Raw genomic sequence first — 21,951 nt, forward strand, 5'->3', positions numbered from 1 at the left:
AGAAGCACAGGTTTGGACAATCCACCTGTAACTCACCCTAACTAGAATGCCTAGGTTGGTTTGAAACCTAAAGAAGGGATTGCATTCTCCCTAACCAACCTGGAACTCGTCATCCTTTAGAGGGAGGGTTTACACCACCAGGCACTGCAACCTGAGCCCGCAGAGAGGCAAAAAGAAAGAAATTAAATTGACTTCCAAAACAAGAGCATTTTCCTCTTACCGCCCCTGAAAGCAGACACTGAATTTTAAGACAATTGGAAGTTGTGAAGTTGCATTTATTAGAAGTGCAATACGTTAAGTCCCAGTAACTTCATGGGAAAGGATTTCACTGTTTCACGTCAGCGTGGCAAAGCCCCCTCGTCAGAGGCTCTCGCAGGAAACGAACAGGATAAAAACGGAATGATATGGGAATAAGCAGTTGGCTCACACAGCAAAGAAAGGTTACTAGCAGGATGTAACAATCCTCTGTGCTGATAACATGTTCAGAAGTTATCTGGAAAATGAGGTGGCCATCGTGATGCATTTTGCAAGAAAGACAAAATGGATGACCAAATTTAACTCTCACAGCTGGAATTACACACGGATCTCAAAAAACTGAGTGATAAAAGGGGGAAATGAAACATTATGTGCAAAATAAAGTGCACGAAGGGGATTATTCCTTACTGTACGTACACAGTGATGAGCTCTGAAAGAATTGTTACTACACAGGGATGAGATCTTGGAAAAACTGCAGCCAGTTCTCTGACCGAGTTCAGTGATTATCCACAGTCACGAAGGAAGAGGGAATTGGTTATTATGGAAGGACCAAAGAACAGAAAACAAACCCTGCTTTATAAAATCCACGTGGCAACTGGTATCTTCACCAGAGAAACCCCTGTAACTCTAACTTACTAAGATACAGTAGAAAGAGGAAAAACAGACGCTGTGTTAGATGAACATCTGGGTTTGTTGCCCACGGCAGCTGCTGGTTTTTTTTTTTTTTTTTAATCCATAGAAACAGCGTCAAGTATTTCTACAGTCATTAAAGACATTGCATCCATAAAAACCCCGGGAACGGCGATCAGCGTACTTCAACGGTTATGGTCCACCAGTTGTAACACACTACTTGCCTTGACCTTGAATTTCTTGCTAGGCTAGGCAGGCAGGTTTTGAAATAACCTCCCGTCTTTCACAATCGTCACAGCTCATGCCGGTGGCGTGGCAAGAAGTTGTAGATAAGCAATATTTTGACAGCGGACAGAGGATGAGAAAGAGTAAAGGCTGAAGTCTTTGTTCCTACTTTAGCCTACGTAGCACAGTACGGGCTATGGAGAAGCGCGTGCCGTCTCTGACGTGGATCCATCCAACTAACTGAGCATCTAACGTAGACATCTACAGCAGAGCAAGCTGCAAGTTGCTCTTGCCAGTCCAGCCAGCCTAGAGGACTTCGGTGAGCACAGTCAACGGAGATCTCGTTTCATCCAAACGTGATCTACATCGTGTCAAATGATTCATAACTTCACCTCCACCGCCTGCGAGAGGCAAGACAACTTGCTCAGATGTGCACTTCTCAAATTAGCTAAGAACAGCCCCACGTTAAGTGATACAAGAGATACAGATGATACTGTTAGAGGAAATTAAGAAATGAGTTGCTGTGTGTACGCAGTTACCGTGCAGTGACACAGTTAGATGCGACTACCTCCCTTCTCGGAAGGCTGGCAGATTTGCTAGAGTTGTCTAGAAACTACCACCAGTAGTAACTGGTAACCACCAGTTATTTCTCAGCCAGGAAAAACAGCCTCTCCAAAACCAAACACTGACTTACCAAAAGGAACAATTCTCACAGTGATTTACATTTCAAACAAACAAACAAAGGAACACCAAGCTCTTTTTGCTGTTATATTTATTGTTCTTTTGGGAGGCACAATGGCAATTTCAGCTTTCGCTCATTTTCTTTTCCCTTGCGAAACAGCAGGGTACAGGTTATAGCCATCAATCTGCAATCAGTATATACTTCACAAGGTCTCCAATTATCTTTTCACATTTCCTGATGATAAAAGAGGCACGTGCGCCAGACAGCAGCAGTAGGTGAAATAAGAATAGTTGAAGCAATACTTGCTTAAAAACCTGCGCTGCCTGCTATTTTAAGGCAGGTTTGGTGAAAGTTTGACAGGCAATTTCCTCAGGAAATGAAAAGAATCTTGCCTATAGAAATACATCAACGTTGATTGAAAAGAGGCTTTTAGAAAATACTTCATCAGTGCGAAATTACATTGTTACACTTCCTTTAGTAAGAAAGACATTAATGAATCTCTTTGCTCAGAATTCAGACTTCTCAGCTGTTCCTTTACCTTGCAGGAATGGCATAAAATGAAGGCAGGTAGTGACGCTTTATTGTCACAAACGGCAGAAGTTTCTCAGGGAATTAATAGTTCGGGCAACACTGCAGTCTCCGTAATCTCTCAGGCTGTGTTCTCAATGATAACAGCAATCCCTTGTCCACCACCAATGCAAGCTGATCCCACGGCATATTTCCCGCCACGACGCCTGCACAGAAAAAGTAACAGTGAAAATTACATTTATGAAACCATAGTAGCCGTTGTCCTGATTTGATGAGAGGAAAACCAGCTATCGACTAGGCACTGCTAAAGATGACGTTTTAGAATGTGGACGATGTTCTTTTTTTAGAAAAATATCACGAAGCCACAACTGATGTTGAAATATTTCTGGAGCAAAACAAGAGGTTGCAGGTCTGAGTGTTTTACCACCTACAAGATGGTACGTTAAATAGTTCTTAGGAATACAAAATGGCAAGGAATGACATGACGGTATACTTGTGGTTTCAACCCATAATAAAAATGGCATAAGTAAAATGTAATTTTATTGCCAAGGTAGTTTTTAAAAGCTAAGATTTCTACAGCCACACTCCCAAGAAACAGTTTTCTGCAAGGTGCAAATTAACCGAGGCTTTATGGTTGAACACTAACATAGTGTTGCAAGTACAAGCAAAAAGATACAGTGATCTCTGCCCTAAGGGGGTGGGGAGGGGAAGGAAAATTCGGATTAAAATGGTGCTAAGCATATCAAGCAAGCCGAAAGAGTCAAAATCTCTGAAAACGGCCTAAAGGAGAAAGAAGGTGACGACAAAGCCTTTTAAATGGACCCTGTTAAGAAAAGACGAGACTTTGCTCCCAGGCCACTTCAATAAAGGAAACCCTTCCGCTAACTACTGTGGGCTTGGATCAGATCTAGAGGAAGCAAAAAGTCCTGCAACAACAACAGCTGCAGGACCCGGACTACAGCACAAAGGTAACAAATTTGTACAGAAAGCAGTACGCTTTAGCGTGGAGAGCTTGAAGTCAGCAGACTGGAAGATTTTAGTCACACAGTATCCATACTAGAAATCTTTTGCAGGTGTAAATACATCAGCATTGCATTCACCACCAGCAGCTATTGGCTACGTACATACCTTAATTCATGAACCAGGTGAGCTGTGATCCGTGATCCCGAAGCTCCCAAAGGATGACCTATAGCGATGGCACCTCCGTTGACATTGGTTTTTTCAGGGTCAAGGCCCAAGGCTTTTTCGACAGCTAGATACTGAGGTGCAAATGCCTCATTCACCTAAAACATCAGAGAAACAATACAACTGTTCACGTCCGACTTTCCACACAAGCTTTCAGCAGCACGTGCGCACACAAGATCAAACGAGGTGCGCTTCTTCACGTCATTTTGATTGAGAAAAATATTAAACATTGTGTTTATAAAAACGTACTCAGATAACACACAAATTGTCATGCAAACCCAACGTAAATTCAAATCCTTCTGGCAGACGTGATACAAAGCAAGTATGTAGTATCTTTTATTAAAAAAGGCGTGGTATATTCTGATGCAATGTGTTCACGGAGAGTCTATTGCTCTGACAAAAAATCGCCTCGTTCACAAATGGAGAAGTGTGACTAACTTAAACCATTCACAGTCCAGCCAACAGAGTAAAACCTCATGTCACTTGAGGTTCTTTTTTTCCATGGAATGCTATCCGCCATTTTCAATTTCCACACGCCTGAGATTTTGGTAATAACTGTGAAACCGTTTGGTAGAAACTAGACAGTTAGAGCTCAGGCAGGCAACCTAAGACAGCTGGGCTCCAGACATGCAGAAACACCTACCTTGTGATGAGGGGCTACGTGGATGAGTGGAATGCTTCTGCTAAAAAGATCAGGAGTAACCTCACCGGCCATGTTAAAACTCCTTACCTCTACCAAATCCATGTCCTTCAGGGTCAATCCTGTTTTCTTCAGAACCTCGGTAATTGCAGGTACAGGGCCTATTTGGAAATTGTATGCACAGTTAGTTAAATAAAAAAGAAATAAATAAAGGCTTATAAACATATTATACATAGGAGAGCTTCATAAAGCCTCATCAGATCCCCTCCCATGAGCCTCTGTGCACCCAATGAATTCTGGATATGCCACTCACCTGCTTTATTAGGTGGTAAGAGAACTCCTGAATCTCAAAACTATTTGGCAGCCTTCTCAACACACTGCCAGGGAAAGTTAGGAGAGTCACTACTGCTGCACAGTTATGTCGGTAAACACATGCATAGCTTTCAGGTCAAGAGAACTGACAGTCCCCAGCCAAATAAAACAACTTCACAACAGTTTTGAGGCATTCTCCTATCCAGTACTCTTGGTTCAGCTTATTCTTTCCTCACAACTTGCAGCCTCCGGGTACACAAAAAAGAAAAAGGCAGGCCGTTCTAGAGTGCTAGTTATGTGTTTAGTTATGGGTATTGTTGTAATATAATTTATCTGAAAATCTTCTAGTCAAAAAAACTAACATTAAATGTTCCCTTGGACGCAGGTCCCAGCCAGCTGAAGACAGGAAGATTTTTTTTGAGAGCATTACAGAGTTTGGCAATAAAACTGTTCTCTGGAAGAAAGCTGATATCTACAACCTGCTATAGAATCGCTCAGGTTGGAAAAGACCCTTAAGATCATCGAGTCCAACCGTTAACCCAGCACTGCCAAGCCCACCACTAAACCATGTCCCTAAGCACCACGTCTCCCCGGCTTTTAAATCCCTCCAGGGATGGGGACTCAGCCCCTGCCCTGGGCAGCCTGGGCCAGGGCCTGACAGCCCTTTGCGTGAAGAAGTTTTTCCTAATATCCAACCCAAACCTGCCCTGGCGCAGCTTGAGGCCGTTCCCTCTCGTCCCATCGCTTGTTCCTGGGGAGAAGAGACCGACCCCCCCCCGGCTCCCGCCTCCTTTCAGGCAGTTGCAGAGAGCGATGAGGGCTCCCCTCAGCCTCCTCTTCTCCAGGCTGAGCACCCCCAGCTCCCCCCCGTAAGACTTGCTCTCTAGACCTTTCACCAGCTTCTACAATCCACTAGCGGAGATTAACCTCAAAGCACAGCTACCTAAGGAAAGAGATACTCAAAGAGAATTTGAAAACACTAATTAGATAGTACAAAGATATTGAGATGCTAGATGGTAACTGATCATTAGACAAAAAAAACCCCAATCCTAAAACGTTAACGATCCTAAATGCTATCTCACTACCAAAAAATTGTGTTGAAAACTCATAGCTCAAAGAATAAAACCCATAAAAATAAGTAAATGACCCAAGAGACAAAAAATTAAAAGGAGGGCCCAGTTCAAAGCTCAGTGGATTATTAGAAAGCCTCAGGCGGCTTAATACTAGACTCCAAATGCATCTGATTACGGATGGATTTTAGTATTCCTGTTGTGCGTGAGAGTAATGGGAGGGTCTCGTGTGGACAATACAAAGACCGTTAATGACAGCCAAGTAGACTTTTTTGCCCCCTCTCTCTCTTTTTTTAAAAAAAATAATGAATTCTCTCACTAGACATTGTGAGGCAGGACTCCCTATCACCATCAGTGTGTGAAAGGGCAGTTGCTCAGTCTGAGCTCCTGTTCTCAGATCTGTTGCTGTCATGTCGATGAATCTCATCTGGTCTTTTTGAGCCGCTGCGGACAAGCTGTGGTGTTAAGGAGTTAGGATACTAACTGTTTCTCCATATGATTTATGAAGTTTTTAAACAAGCTAAAGGAGTTGCCTGACCTAGAAAGAATGGGCTAGTTTAGAAAGCACAATGACAGCAAGAAGTCTAGGGAAAGAAACCCTCCCTCTACATTTGCTTTGAAGGTTGTGTTAGTCAGATAGTCCGATCAAGAAAAGAAATCTGACAATGCTTCATTTGCATTTCTACTGACACATGGAACCAGTCAACAATGACCTCGCTGAACAGAATGGCAGAAAGGACGAGCGACGCTGGGACACAACGCTGTCTACAAACTAAACAGAAGGGAAAAATCCTGGGGTGTCTGGATCGGCTTTGAGGGTTTGTTTGCGTTAACAGCTATTTGATTAGGAAGCATAAAATACGGGACTGAAAAAAAAAAAGAGAAGCAGTTGGTTTGCCAAACTAATACCTGAACAGCTGTGTATCCTGTAATCTTAGCTTGAGTAACTGCTGAAAGGGGTACACATAGCCAATACTCCTTCAGCAAGAGGTGAGGAAGACAACTCATAGTTACACATTTAATAATGGGATTTAAAGCTTACAGGAAACTAAAGTGAATTTCAGGAGAAAACCGGTTTTAAGAAAATTGAGAGAGTGCCTATTTCCTTGACTTACTAACAGAGAGTAAAAAAAGAAAAAAAAAAAAAAGGTGCCTGGGGGACTATAGTTCAGTGCTAACACGATAGGTCAGGCTCCGCACATCCCCTTTCAGCCAAACTGAGGAGTGAGTTAGTCCCTCTGCATAAGAGGGATGGACTGATGCAGTGGAACGGGGACTCTCGCTGTAGTAAGCTACACGAACGTCTTCAGAGCTGCCAGACTCGGCACACTGCAGCCTCCTTTTCTTTCCTACAGAATGCCCAACACAAGAATATTTTAATGCCGCTTGATACTATAAAATAATGTGCTTTATTGCGACTTACCAATGCCCATTATGGAAGGGTCACAGCCAGCTGAGTGATAGGCCACTACTCTTGCCAGAGGAGTAAGACTGTGCTTTTTAAGTGCTGATTCACTGGCAATGATGAGTGCACCAGCTCCATCACACACCCCCTTGCAACAAGAGAGAAAAGCATTCTTAGTGGAGAAAATACAAACAAAAAACTCCACACTTTAAACTAAATATGCCCCTCAAAAAAAGCTTGAGCCCAAGACACTATTATTAACATTTAACAAACAATTGTATTAGTGTTTATTCAAAACAACAAACCACAATCTTTCACTATTCTGTGGACTGTGAAAGAAAGTTAAATATAGATGTTTAATTAATTTCAATGTTTTAGAAAAGTAAAATAGGTTTTTGCTACTTAAAGTCTCCCTTACACTGGAAACATCATTCTGTAGCCTTGCAAGGACACTATTAATATTGGACAAAGTATGTACTATTAATTATAAAAGATGCTTTACAGACACCCGTACTTACTGCGGCTATGATCTATTTTAGGTAGCAATTCAGATTGTATGATCACAGTGGTCCTCCTGGCCCAAAGAACATTAATCAATTGATTAAGATAATGGCTGTAAGAGGAGCAGTCCGTAATGACATGCTGCTAAGCACCCAGTCTACTCTGGGTAAGAGCAAGATGTGGTTTGGCCTACAGAGGGTACCAACTGTGGCACAAAAATGAGCAGCAGCAGCATGCCCGCTAAAATAATGCACGATTTGTAAGGCAAATGTTCAGTAATCATTGCCCTCAAAAGAAAGCAGAATGGCTAATTCTACGTAGCCACCGCAGGCATCGGCTGCATAATTCAAGGCTGATGAGGAAGTGTCAATGCCTCACTAAAAGGAGAGCGACAATCCACAGAAGCAGGTTTTAGGACACAGGAGCAGACTGAAGGATCCCCTGCCATCTTGGGGCTGGAACAGTCAACCAGGGGCATTCAGTTGCAGAATTAGAACTCATTTTTGTCAGGAGACACCGTTGACAGCCAAAGGTGGCTCAGTGAGACATAAATGCAGTGACAATAAATTTGGAGCACCTTTGAGGTGACACTTTCACAACCCAAGGCTTTGACGTACTCACTGAAGCATTCCCAGCAGTCACCGTTCCGTCCTTTTTAAAGACAGATGGGAGCTTTGCCAGTTGTTCCAGAGTGGTCTGGGGTTTCGGATGCTCGTCCTTTTGCATACTTTCTTTCCCCTTTTTTGTTTTCACTTCAATTGGTGCCATCTCAGCATTAAAGTAACCAGCATCATGAGCTGCAACCACAAAAAGGACAATAAAACGACTCTGACAAAAATATCACGATGATTGCGCAGCACGACCAATAATCCTATTTTCATGTGCACACAACTTTTGCTCTATTTTAACTAAGAGTTCAGGGACTGTACTGTTTATGCTTTATTTTGTTTAAATAGGCTGGCTGGTGTTTTACTGTTTGTTTTTTTAGAAACTGGGCAAAAACTCTACAAACTTCTCCAAAGAAATTCTCAAATATTAAAGTGTTATTTCAGCTTTATAACAACGGAACTTTTCTTTTTTTTTTTTTTTTAACCACTAGATTTATTTTTGGTACACATCCCCCTGTATAGTTGCTTTATTCTACAGCTCTGTCACTTATCAGAGGGCCAAGAAGCTGTAAATCTCACTCAGAGAGGAACGTGGGAAAAAATCCTGAGCCACATTTTCTCTGTTGATAACCAGCATAAGCTATTGTATATCGATTAAAATCCTGTCCAAGCTGCTTCTCCACAGGATGTCACAGCCAAGTCACGATCTTAGAATGGGATTCAGCTACCTGAACAACCTGAGACAATTCAAGGCATTGTAGGTATCTAAGATGCCCATAAGAGCATCTGACACATCACCTAAGATGACATTAGACGCCAATATTCAGGCAACTAAACGCTACCTTTTGTGTCCACAATGTTGGTGTGAACTGTTAGCAAACAGTTAATCGAGGCTTTGAATATTACTGTGTATTGAAGAATAGTTATTGTATAGGGTAATTTAGAAAAGATAAATTACATGAATTGTATAACTACAGGTGTTTTATATTAATCTAAGTCCATGCTACACTGCTCATTTTGTCCCTGTACAGCCCTATCCCGTAACTGGATTAATCACCAGCCGAGTTAATCAGTAGATAAAGATAGATGTAGTAAGAAAAGATGAGTAACTGAACAGCTGATTAAGACATTTTAACTGATGTACACATTAGATGAGAATAAGGGTAAGGTAAGCATTCATAATATAAGTTAAGAGGTCAGATTCTTAAAATTTAAAGATGGTTTTAAATAGAGCATTGTGAAACTAGACATAGAAGGGAAATAAATGACTTTTATGATCTTGCATCGGACCAGTGGTTGAAGCGGTCTACGTGGTCAATAAACAAGAACTGAAACGGAACGCAAAGAACCGGTTTACTGATGGGAAATCAAGAACTGTCTGCTGACCCGAAGAATGAAGAATTGAGAACCCAGTGGAAACCTTAGGTGGACTTTGATAATCATGTAATTGTTATAGAAACATATATAAGGTGACAATTGTAACACTTAGTTGCCACTCACTGAGGTGATGGCCCAACTCTGAGTTGTCAATAAAGCAAACCTAGAGATGCCCACTTTCTGGTGAAAATTCTTCAACAAACACAGAGATTTACAACCAAAACAACTCCTGTCTCCCAAAACTGAACCAAGACTCCCAGCCACTTCAAATCATTCCGCAAATGCAACTCTAAGGGATTTAAAACTCAGCCGCTGAAATTGCCAGACCTGATGTTGTTTAGCTACCTCTGAGCTTTCTCAGTAAATTCTACACAGTCTTTTTCTTTCCTGATTAGCCACAGAACTCTCTCTTTAGTCTGGAATTAGATGAACTGGTCGTAACAAGCAGAAATAAAAAAAAAACAAAAAAACCAAGGCAAAATCCTGAAAAACAAGAAAGAATCAAAAGCCTCTTCAGGGGCACAGCTTCTAGCAAAGGTTCCAGGAATGGCAGGAGTTGGCTACCAGGATCAGCAGGGAAGGGAACACACAATTGAGAAAAGTCACAAAAAGAATTGCTACACCCATTGAAAAAAAAAAAATAGGAAATCTTCCTTCAAGAGCAGAAGCTGTTAAAAAGCACCATCATCAGAATCTAAAAGTACGCCAAGATCTTTGCTTCTTATGTTCACCTTTAGGTTGCAACGTATGTTGAAGCCCCTGGACGACCACTACATGTTCTACTGGCTTTTGGCCTACCATCCTGTTTACACTATCAATCAATTTCACAGTAACCCAACGCCTCTGAATTATGGCTTTGGCCACGCAAACCACCCAGAGAACAGTTTAAACCCAGGTCCTGAACAAATATCCCCTCTTCAGCTTCCATCTGCTCTAACTGTGTGCACAGGTGGTTGGAGAATAGCATATGATTTGCAAAAGGAAGAAAATGGATTTAGATCAATTACGGCACATGCTGGCATGCAAGAAGGATGTTCTGAGCACGCAGAACATGCAAGAGGACTGTTCTGCAGTGAAGTGGAAAGAAAGGAGTCAGGCGTGCCTGGGACAGTGCTGCTCTGCTGCCGGGAAGACAAGGGCAAGGCATCCCACCAAAGGGGCACCAACAAGCTACGCTGATGAACATGAATCCTGTTCAGGCAGGAGGTGACACGTGACAGGCCAACGGCATTTGCTGCCTGAAGGGCTACTGAATGTCCACGGGGAAGACGCAAGAAGCCAGTGGAAAGGGGCTCGTTACTTCACCTGCCGATAGGCACAACACCCGACTCAGTATATTCCAAGTCAAACCCCCTAGGAGTGGGCTACTTGTATCACAGGGCAAACAAAAGCATGAATTACAGTATCTGCAAATCAAAAGACAAATTACACCAAGATGCACGAGCTACACGAAACTTAAAGATACTTCGAATCAATGCTAAAAACTAACTAGATTTGAAAGTAGTATCATACAAACACTTCCGTTCCTAAATTTACTAACCGGCTTTGCATCTCTGTTGCGTTTTCAATGCATATCGGTCACAGTCTTCTCGCGTGATGTTGTATTTTGCAGCCAGGTTTTCAGCAGTAACTGCCATAGGTATTTTAACATGCTTATCTGTTAGACCTTCCCACAATGTATCTTCCAACTGCGTGGAACATCATGAAAAGAAAATTATGAAGCACAGCAATATTAACATTGATTATTGACAGTTTCTAATTATTCAGCAGCCTCTTGGAAACTAAGGTCTCTTTGTAAAATTAACTGGTTACCTACGGATACTTTATTTAAATTAGAACAAACACACTGCAAAACAGTATGCAAGTTCTTGGGCGTTATTTTAGTTATTCTATGTTGTGCTCTAGTGTGGTTCTTTCCCCTCACGTGGCCCTGAGACGTTTGGGAAAAGCCCGTGTTTCTTAGCATTTCAGCGTATTTCCCTGCTGCATGAATTATTTATTAGAGACCTACGAGAAAACACAGCTGTCTTCCTGGTTACCAAGAAGGAAAGGTGAGGAACTGTGAAAAGGCACAGCAGCCTACCGATTCTTTGGCTCCTTCTCTACTGTCAGCTAAAATCACCTTGAGTCAAAGGTTTCTGTGGGTAAAACATCTCAGGTGAGAAAATACCCAAGTCCAACGTCACTTAACCTAATAAAGGCAAGCCCAGTCAGTTCAGGTGGGTTTTGTCATCTCTCTGTCACCAGTGAAGTTCAGCAAGATAAATCACTTATTCACCTGCAACTGTATAATTCAATTATCTTCATGGTAAGAACCCAGTGGCACCTATGGAGACTCAGCGTTACCAGCAACCTTGTGAAGGTGTTCTCTGTAGGTACCGAGGCTTCGTCACAGTGCCACGCAAAATTCACAGAACAGAGTCAAGCGTACTTTATATTCACCATCATCATAACGGAAAAACAGCGTAGAAAAAACAAAGGGCCGAACCACTGAAATATCCTAATTTAGCATTTTGATGTTGGTTACGACCCACTGAATATACGGTAATTATCAGCGCAGAACTGGATCCTGCTGCAAGTTTCCCACAGTATTCACTAAGGATATATCTTCAGAAGAGAATGTAAAAATAATTTCTCTGTCGATGGATTTAATTTCAATTGACCATTTTTAAAACTGAGAGATGCTTACAACTTGGAGGTATACATGTTCTTTCCCAGCCTATCTACCCATTGCTAGCCTCACTAGCTTTACCTAAACTGTGTATGCCTCTATTTCACAGCCTCTGACATCAGGAATTTCTTTATACTATGTACAGTACTTTGATAGGAGGTATCAAGTGAACTAAGTTTTGTGTCTGAGAGTTTATTCGTATGTTTAACATGGAACAGGAGTTCAAAGATAAGTTTTGGAAAAGTTACAAAACTGGCATGCTTAACAAAATTGCTTGAACCTACTGTTTTGATAATGTCTGAAGAGTGGATAAATGCTTTGAAAAATTAAATCCGGATCTAATCTCCAATAATTTCATTTGCAAGAGCATAGCGTCTACAGGCCCGATACTTTACGTTGCTCTGTTAACACGACTTCATTCACAGGATTAAAAAAAAAAAAAAGTAGGAAAAAAGTACTAGACCTTGAGTTCTGCTCCTAATCTGGTTCCAAACCGAATGTTTCGAACAGCATAAGGAGCCTGGCTCATGCTTTCAGCTCCACCACACAGAACAACTTCTGAGTCATTAAGGCAAATTTCCTGTTAACAGAAAAACAAAACAGATCTAGGATTTAGTTTGCTGGTTTTGTAAGCCAGTAACAACTGTCTTAGAAAAAGACCTCGTCACCTGCAAAGCCACACAGAGAGAATGAATTCATGCTTAGCCACGTGTATATTTACGAAGGGTTAACTCTTCTATTAAGATTGGGGTCTGTCCTTTCATTACGTGCTCCTCCTTCTTCCTTTCAGCAAGGAATGATTGTATCAACGATGGAGGAAGAGAATATGGGGGCACACCTATGACAGGACGGAGGAACAAAGCCATTAAGGACCTGCGTGCTTGTGTGGTTAGGTTCACAGATGGCTGAGCTTTTTTTTTTTTTTTTTTTGAGCTCCCAGTCTTCTCAAAAGGAACACAAATGAAACCGCAGAGCTTGAAACTAGGCCGTACAATTCTAAAAAAAACGGGACATCATTTCAGAAAACATTAGCCAGGTAAGCTGCCAAAAGAAACCCCCAAAACACACTAATTCATCATTGGCAAAGCGCTAAAAGCCCTAATTCCTACATGCACCATCAGACCAGTCAAAAATTCTGCTTTCTTAAAATGATTCACTCAGCTGGACTCAGTTAAGGTTACTCGTGTACTGGAATGGAAGCAGATGAAATTCTCTTGACGTGCATTTGAGATGACTAGTTAATAATTACTATCACTGATTTGTAGTGATACGTGCCGAGATGCTTCCTATAGTTACCAAAAACTTTGTGTACATTTAAGCGGCTCAGAATAGAATCTGCAGCTTTGTTGTGTGCCAGAGAAATACAGAAACATGAGCTGTATTGATGAAACGCCATCTTTGGAAAAGACCTCACAACCATACTTTCGATATAAGCGGTCAAATTCTCCAACAGATTTTTTCAGTGTAGCCCAACATGTGTACAGCAGAAAGCACTAGAAAAAACAGTCAGATGGATATTATTGTAAACACGTAACCTTAACTCTACATTGTCTTCCACATTTTTTCCTCAGAGGATCAGACCTAAAATAATAGTCTAGCCAATGGGAATTTAAAAAAAAAAAAAAAAAACCAAAACACAAACCTATGTGGTTGCTCAAATATTCATAAAATACCCTTTCAGTTTGTACAGTCTAGACCACTGCTAGTCGTACACCACTGGTCTGTATGAACAAATGAAATAAACACCACTGTACCATCTTACTCAGTCATTTTGGCCAACCGCTTGAAGAGAAGTTGATTTTCTTCTATTTTAAAGGAAGTGACGCTATAAATTATCTAACCCACGAGAGGGTTTGGATCTTTTAACAAAAACACACTTAAAAAACACAAGTTGCTGCTCACATAGGCGAGAATATAAACAATGATCGGAAGATGAAAGTCTCCTGTTGTGGTTCTGATGCCCAGTAACTCCAGCTCATACAAACAGGATCACAGAATGCAACTACCGTACAGCTGAGCACTATTTCGCTGGCTAACACTTGTTGCATTCATTATTTTAAACTCCAAATAGCTACAATGATGATTTTTTAAAACCAACCCCAAAATATGGCACTCTGAAGGCTGAACTTCTGCACAAAACCACGCAGGACAGTAGGAAGTCTCTACCAGTGGCAGCTAAAAATCCATGTTAAGACTCATCCCAAGGTTGGATATTAGGAAAAACTTCTTCACCGAAAGGGCAGTCAGGCCCTGGACGAGGTTGCCCAGGGCAGTGGTTGAGTCCCCATCCCTGGAGGTATTTAAAGGACGGGTAGACGTGGTGCTCGAGGACATGGTTTAGTGGTGGCCTTGGCAGTGATAGGTTAACGGTTGGACTTGATGATCTTAAGGGTCTTTTCCAACCTTAACGATTCCATGATTCTATACATGTTTCTACACGCGTCTCTTCTCTCATGTTAACAGTCTGATAAAGGTTACAACTAATACAGGAAAAAAAAGAGCTTTGTACCTGACACCCACTGGCAATGGATTGGAAACCAGAGCCACAAAGTCTGTTGACAGTGAGGGCTGGAACTGGGACAGGAACTCCCACGCGTAAACCAACATGTCTTGCAATATAAATCGCGTCTGCGGAGCTCTGTAGGCAGAAAAAACAGGAGGTTTTGTTACACTCTAATTTCTTTGGAAAGTAGAAGTCTTGATGAAAAGTCAGAATGGTGTAACGCGTCACTGACAGGAGACAGCGCATGTTCAGGAGAAATCCTACAAGTCATAAGAAGCGCTTTGATTCACTTCAGAAACACACCGTTCTATTTGATCAGAACCTACTCCTTTAATAAACCAGGCTCCAACATGAGATGAAACAAAAATGGCTAGGCTTCTGCACTTCAACCTACTGAGTCGGCAGATGATGGCGAGCACAGGTACAGAGTAAAAAATTACAACAGCACTGCTATAGGTTTGTAACGGATCTTTTCCAAACAGAAAGAACACTTATGCTCTTGGGGATCGTGCCCTAAGCTAATGTGTATTATAAAGACACAGTTCTGTGCACAATGCTACTTGCCAGTGCAAGTTCAGAAAAAAAAAATTAATCAAGCCACTTCTGCTGAAGAAGGGGCGTTTTAAATGCTCATACATTCACCGTTATTTAAACTTAATCACATAATACTTAAAAGGAACCCAGGACTAAAAAAAGAAAATCTATTGGGATGGGGAAGCATGATGCAAAGGAAAAGAAATGTAATTTCAACATGAAAAGACTTTTTTTTTCTTAGGAGAATCCTATTTTTTATGTGAAGGCATTACAAGAGATTTGGATGCAGCAATTTTTTTTTTTTCTAGGCCACAAACAGTTCTTACAAAACCTAAAAAGTTGAATAAAAGAAGCTGAGATAGTAGCGGTAGGAGACAGAATAATCAAAAGCTACTCTTTTGGCTGAAAATCCTTAAGAAGGAATACTGCACGTTTGTTCACTTATCATGAAAGTTATCAGGTATTTGTTTCTTCTGCACCCTTGAAACACTCAGTGCAAAATAAGACTGCCCACCCTTAATAACGGCGAAGTCGGAATACAAAACAAATCAAACCCAGTAATGCTCTTTGGTGCCTTGCCTAAAACAAAGACCCTAATCTAGATATGTGGATAGCTGCAGTTTTGCGATGCCGGTGCCCTGCATACAACAGCATCGACATCACAAGCTCTTTGGAAAAGATACGATTGTCCAAATGTCTCTGCCAATCAAGGCATGTATCCCTTCAGCTCAAAGTAAACTCGTATTCACTCAAACAAATTCTGTTTAGAAAACTCAGGGGAAATGGGCTCGAACCAGTTACAGTCTCCAGAAAGAAAGGGTTTTATACAATCCAGTGAAAACTCACTGATCATTGAGTTCCACACCTCAAGTCATTCAAATAGGAAAAATGTACCAGGGATTAGCAACTAATCATTTAATGAATCCACAGTTTTTAGAAGATCAGCTTGTCCTAGTTTAAACTACCTTTCATACTAAAAAAAAAAAAAAAAAGCTAAGCTTTCTTTTTCGAATATGAGCCAGCAGTGTGCCCAGGTGGCCAAGAGGGCCAATGGCATCCTGGCTTGTATCAGGAACAGTGTGGCCAGCAGGACCAGGGAGGTGATGGTGCCCCTGCACTGGGCACTGGTGAGGCCGCCCCTCGAATGCTGTGCTCAGCGCTGGGCCCCTCACCCCAAGAAGGCCATGGAGGGGCTGGAGCGTGGCCAGAGCAGGGCAGCGAGGCTGGGGCAGGGGCTGGAGCACAAGGCTGGGGAGGAGCGGCTGGGGGAGCTGGGGGGGCTCAGCCTGGAGAAGAGGAGGCTGAGGGGAGCCCTCATCGCTCTCTGCAACTGCCTGGAAGGAGGCTGGAGCCAGGGGGTCGGCCTCTTCTCCCCAGGAACAAGCAATAGGACGAGAGGGAACGGCCTCAAGCTGCACCAGGGCAGGTTTGGGTTGGATATTAGGAAAAACTTCTTCCCCCAAAGGGCTGTCAGGCCCTGGCACAGGCTGCCCAGGGCAGGGGCTGAGTCCCCCTCCCTGGAGGGATTTAAAAGCCGGGGAGACGTGGTGCTTAGGGACATGGTTTAGTGGTGGGCTTGGCAGTGCTGGGTTAATGGTTGGACTCGATGATCTTAAGGGTCTTTTCCAACCTAAACGATTCTATGATTTGAAGCCTTGCTCCCAATAAGATTACAAATCATGCAGGATATGTCCCTTAAACACAAACAGGAAACACCATACTATAAAGGCTACTTACCCATTTCATTTCCACCCCTTTGGTTTATTCTTGGCTGCAAAGCAGAGGTAACTATCTATAGGACCACACTGAAGGGGATGACTGAAATAACCCCTGACCAGCAAATCTTCCGTGCTACCAACCTGCATGACATTGCCGATAATGACACTGTCAATGATCTCAGGAGAGACCTTGCCAGCAGCCAACGCAGCTCGAGCAGCATGTTCTGTCAGATCGGTGGCTGTGAAGTCCTTCAGCAAACCTCCGTAGGACCCGAAAGGAGTTCGCTTCGCTGCAACAATGAACACACCTGCAATAGGAGCAAGAATTATCCAGAGGCGCAGAGCCTAACAAACAGAAAATCATCAAGTCAGCCTCAACTGGGTAACATCCTAAATTCACAAGCAGCTTTGTAGATATAGGGAATATGAATGATAAGATAATTATCACCACTTCAAGATAATTAAATATAGCATATAGCAATGCTTTAGACGGGGAAGGCAAGCAGAATTAATAGTCAGAAAGAAAAGCTGAGAACATTCCAGAAACACCTTTTTTCCACGAAGATATCTGGAAAAAAAAAAAAAAACCACAAAACAGGTAGTTTGGATACCAGACAGACAAAGGAGGATGCCACACCACATCAGATGCTAGTGCTAAAAGCATAAAAGTAACACCCATGAAATCCCATAGTGAACATCTGTGAAATAATCAGATCAGGATTTTTTAAAAATCAGAGGCCATTCCCTAATCCTAGAAAAATCAGCAGGTTTTTGGCTTATTCTCTGAAAAAAAAAACCAACCTAAAAAAAACAATAAAGCAAAACAAAAAGACTTTTTATATGCATTTTAACTTTGATTCCTTTAACTTAAGAGGAAAAATATTCCCTAATCAAAACCTTCATGATATTTCCAGAATTATATAGGTCATCTAAACAGCATCAACCTTCCAGTTTCTGGGAAGAAAATCCAGTTTTCAATAGACAGGAGAGTGTGTGCAAGCGCGTGTGTACCAATGCATTGGCCAGAAGAAGTCTTTATGAATTTCAGCTTGGGAGAAGCTGTCTCTGAACCAAACCCAACATCTACCGTTTGCCTGTCGCAGCGGCTCTCTGCTCCCACGTGCAGCCTATGAACTTTCCCCCAGTTGAACGGCAGAGCTCACACCCCCCTTTTCTACAGCTGCCAGAAGTTATTTTCAGTGACACTAGAAGGATATATAAAAATATAAGAACGAAGGCAAAGAAAATGCCTGTTCATTAAGCTGCTCATGAACGCTGTTTTCAGGCCTTTGGTTAGAGCCCGTGGGATCCATGATCTTAGGCTGGTTTGTCAGAGGGAGGGTGTTGCTCTGTCTCTCATGTATTTGGATCCCAAGCTGCGTGATTCACAGAAAAGGACTTTCCAAACTGGTCAAGGTCAAGCCTGCTCCGCTGACAAGGACTTGAAGGCAATGTTGGGATCTGAACCAGGCAATGACCACGCTCAGAAGATCATCTGGGAAATACCCTGAAGCAGACTAAGCAAGAACCGCAGGTTGAAGGACAGGGATAAATGCCAAAACCAACGTGGCTTTCAAAGCCGCGAACAGAGCAAAAGAGAGTAACACCCTCACAGCCTGATGCTGCCCATGGGCTTCTTTCTGGGGTACCCAGAAGACCTTAAAAAGAAGCCTTTGCTAAGCACACGACTGCTGCTCCCTTAACATGGAGTGCTGACACAGTAACTATTCAAAACCCGTGAGAAGCAGAATTTATTTCCTCAAAGGAATAAATAGCTGCTAACGATTATACATCCAAAAAGCCCACTCTTCAGGTTTTTAAGTGTAGAGGGAACAGCACAGTCACTAAAAATACGTATCTCAAGAGGCCTCTGTGTATACAGAGGTCTAAAAAGTACCAAAGCTGGTACTGCGGGGAAGGTCCTATACCCAGGTTTGGAACAAATTATCAGAACTGCTGTATTCATCATTGTTCTTCACTCTTCATTTAATCATAATTCAAGTAATACCAGCAAGTAATTCAATTTAATCCGAAACAATTCTTAATCCATTGGCTGAACATTTTTTACTTTGGGTGTAGGGGTTTTTTTCCCCCCCAAAAAAGCTGAAAACTACTAACAGACACAACATGTGAACCCCTACAAGTTGTTTTAACAAAGGTGAGGATGCTTTAACTGATTTGTGTTTATGGAAAACGGGTGTGTTCAATCCAGCCACTGCAGAATGAGTCTCTGGACTCTCTAAGTATTCAGGTGACAGATTTAAATTTAGACCAGCAGTTTTCATTTAACTATCCAAAATGTATTGTATTAACAATAATGTATTGAATGCTAAGATTGGGTCCGCATCACACATTAAGAATGCTTGTAAAAAAAGACCCTTAGCTCTTTTAAGGACGATCTCATGTTGCTAAGCTTATCTTCCCTGCAGCAAAGCAGGCCCAGACACTCATCTCGCCCCCACTCCTCCTGCCCACTGATTCCTGTCCCTCTGCCTCCTCCAAAATTGTCCCAGCGATAGCTGGTTACAGGGCTTTGCCGCGGACCAGCCCAGGGACCCGACCATGCTAAAAGAACTTGTTCTCCTCCCTTTTCGCCAGGTTGTTGGTTATCCACATTATTTGCTGAACCACATACGCCGTGTTACCTTACAAACAAGCAGTCCGGGGGCAAAGGTGGAACTTTGCCCTTAAACCTGCCTTTCACAAGAATAACAACATCTCTCTTCTTTCGCAGAGGCTGCTCACTGCTGCCCACTTCTTCACAACCGCACCGCGGGGCCAAAGCATAAACCAGACCAGATCGCACAACCGCGGTAGCCGAAAACTAACCCAGAGTCGGCAGAAAACGAGAGGCTGATTTTCATTTGGATCAGTTCTGTGGCTGAGTTCACCTTCTGGCTACTCAATAAAACAGTAATTCCAGACTACGTGAGACGACGGCTGGCCTGAATCAGGAAGGGAAGAAGCACAACCTTGTGTTGAGCTATGCGGAATTAAACTGACCGCGGAGCCATTCCCCTAAGGGTGTACTGCTCCAGAACCTGCCTAATTTTGCTTGATTGGAGAGACATCTACAAATGCTACTCCCTCCACAAAACTTCAGGAGGGACAACAAGGGGCGGCTGAAGTCCTGAGTGAGAAAGGACTCTACCGCCTTTGTCAGCTCTTCCCAAGTTCCCATTAATGTGCTCCATTACCGTGACAAGATTTCCAGAGCCTCCGCAGTTTTCCAAGGTGATAAACATCGGATCCCAGTGCATAGGGATCTGGAAACTTTTGGGGCGAGAAAGCAAAGGTCACTCTGAATCCTTATCGAACGCTCAATTCAAGACATCTTTTAATCTGGTTTTGTTAACCACTTGCTGCCAAATGGGGATCTGCTATTATAGGTCTGAAGCATTCTCTACCCCTCCAACATTTCTCAAGTGCGCTTGGTATGAAAATATTTGTCGGATGCTATTTTGAAGGCCTAAAAAACAATTAGCCTCAAAAAACACCAATGAGCAAGAACAGTGTATGAAAAATATTGTTGCAAGCGATAGGATCCTGAGACAGGCCCAGAAAACTAACATCAAACAGGTATATCCAGTTCAGTAGAGAAATACAGAATTACTGCAACACTGACTAGATGGGCTTTCAGCACTGAAACCTCAAGCCATGACTTATATGTATATTATTATTTAGGTCCAGTCTGTCCAGTAGCAACGCACTGTCAAATAGCCAAAAAGCCCTACTGCAGTAAATTTCCACGTTGTTTTTAAACAAGAGCAGGTATTAAAGGGCATATTTACCTCATTTTAAGAGACACAACATTTAAACCACGTAGAGCATAAAGTACTCCTTTACACAGAACACTTGTAGGAACTGCTGGCGCTTACAAAACGGGGTTTATCCTGCGCCGTTACTGCTAACACAGGCAGGGGCTGGATGCGACAAAAGAAACTTGCCGTCACTGGTACCTCAAGCGTCACTTCTAGTCACCGCACGTCGATGTGGCCAGTTATCAGACACAGATACGCACCCTTGGCTCTAGGTTTGTTCGGACCATAACTGGCTAAAGCACTGCAGAAAGTCGAACACGGTATATTCCGTCCTACAAAGGGTTTGCAACCCAGTTTGCGGAAAGGTGGCGTTTCTGTCCAGCCGTTATCCAGCTGGCAGGGCACGGACAAGACGGCGGGGAGGAACGATCCCCCCGCAGGGAGGGGAAGGGGCTCGGAGGCTCCATTTTGGATTTTCTGACGGACAAGGCGAGCCGCCGCCGGGCTACCGGCCCCTACAACCGGGCCGCCCTGGGGCCAGGGCCGGGCCCCGGCGAGGCCCATCCCGCCAGCCCGGGCGGGACGGCCGCGGCACCCCCGGTCACCTTTGCCTCAGACGCGGCCCAGCCTTCCCGCCAGACCGGCCCGCCCTCACGAACCCTTCCCGGGCCCCGCTCTCCCTCGGGGACCGGCGGCCGCGCCACCCCCGCTGCAGAGCCAGGGACCCGCTATCCTCCCACACGGGGGCATGGGGCCGCCCGCCCCGCCGCGGGCTGGCAGGAGCCTCACCCCGCAGGAGCGCCATGGCCGCCCCGCTCCGCTCCGCGCCGCGCCGCGCCGCCGCCTGCCGCGCCCGGCCCCTCGCCTGCGCCTCACCCGCCGCACATTCGCCACGCTGGGGGCGGAGGCACGCGCAGGCGGCGCTTTTAAATTTATTTAAAAATTCCTGGTTTTGCTTTTTTTTTTTTTTTAATTTTGTTTCTACTTCGTTTGATTTCTCCTTCCTCGCTGTCCGCCCCTGGAAAAGGGCGGCGCGGGTTTGGCGAATCGGCGGCGGAGGAAACGGCGTTGCCTCGGCAACAGCGGCGGCGGGCGGAGCGGGCCCGCTCCTCCCCGCTCCTCCCCGCTCCCCCCCGCCAGGCCCGGCCCGGCCCGGGGCCGCCCCGCCGCGCTCCGCTGCCGCCCCGCACCCCGGGTCCCGCGGCACCGCTGAGGAAACTTGTGCTGGGGAAGGTACCCGGGACCCGCGGGCGGCGGAGAGGGGCGGCCCCGGGAGCCCGGAGGGCAGCTCCCCGCCCTCCCGGGGCGCAGCCACCCCGCTGAGCGCCTCGCCTGGGGTTCTAATG

At 43.9% G+C, this 21,951-nt stretch overlaps 1 protein-coding gene across 1 annotated transcript; it reads right to left on the bottom strand.

The window, feature by feature from the left end:
* Positions 1–1,865: 1,865 nt before the first annotated feature.
* On the bottom strand, positions 1,866–21,491 carry ACAA2 (acetyl-CoA acyltransferase 2). The gene is made up of 10 exons (XM_087772817.1): positions 21,395–21,491; positions 16,986–17,152; positions 14,599–14,727; positions 12,553–12,669; positions 10,959–11,106; positions 8,055–8,230; positions 6,951–7,080; positions 4,236–4,306; positions 3,449–3,603; positions 1,866–2,526 (listed from the first exon to the last, which is right to left on the bottom strand). The coding sequence occupies exons 1-10, from the start codon at positions 21,408–21,410 to the stop codon at positions 2,442–2,444; spliced, it is 1,194 nt and encodes a 397-aa protein (XP_087628943.1). The 5' UTR covers positions 21,411–21,491; the 3' UTR covers positions 1,866–2,441.
* Between the last annotated feature and the right edge of the window lie 460 nt (positions 21,492–21,951).

Source organism: Nipponia nippon, unplaced genomic scaffold, assembly GCF_047370975.1.
Source record: "Nipponia nippon isolate SJK-2023a ecotype South Korea unplaced genomic scaffold, ASM4737097v1 scaffold_37, whole genome shotgun sequence".
Classification (NCBI taxonomy): domain Eukaryota; kingdom Metazoa; phylum Chordata; class Aves; order Pelecaniformes; family Threskiornithidae; genus Nipponia; species Nipponia nippon.

What these genes read in the sequence shown, in the direction of transcription:
- ACAA2 (XM_087772817.1), bottom strand. An exon ending in GATTAGGAGCAGAACTCAAG is followed by an intron (nt 11,107 to 12,552) that starts GTCTAGTACTTT and finishes TGTTCCACGCAG; the next exon opens with TTGGAAGATACATTGTGGGA. An exon ending in TGACTGCTGGGAATGCTTCA is followed by an intron (nt 7,081 to 8,054) that starts GTGAGTACGTCA and finishes TCTTGTTGCAAG; the next exon opens with GGGGTGTGTGATGGAGCTGG.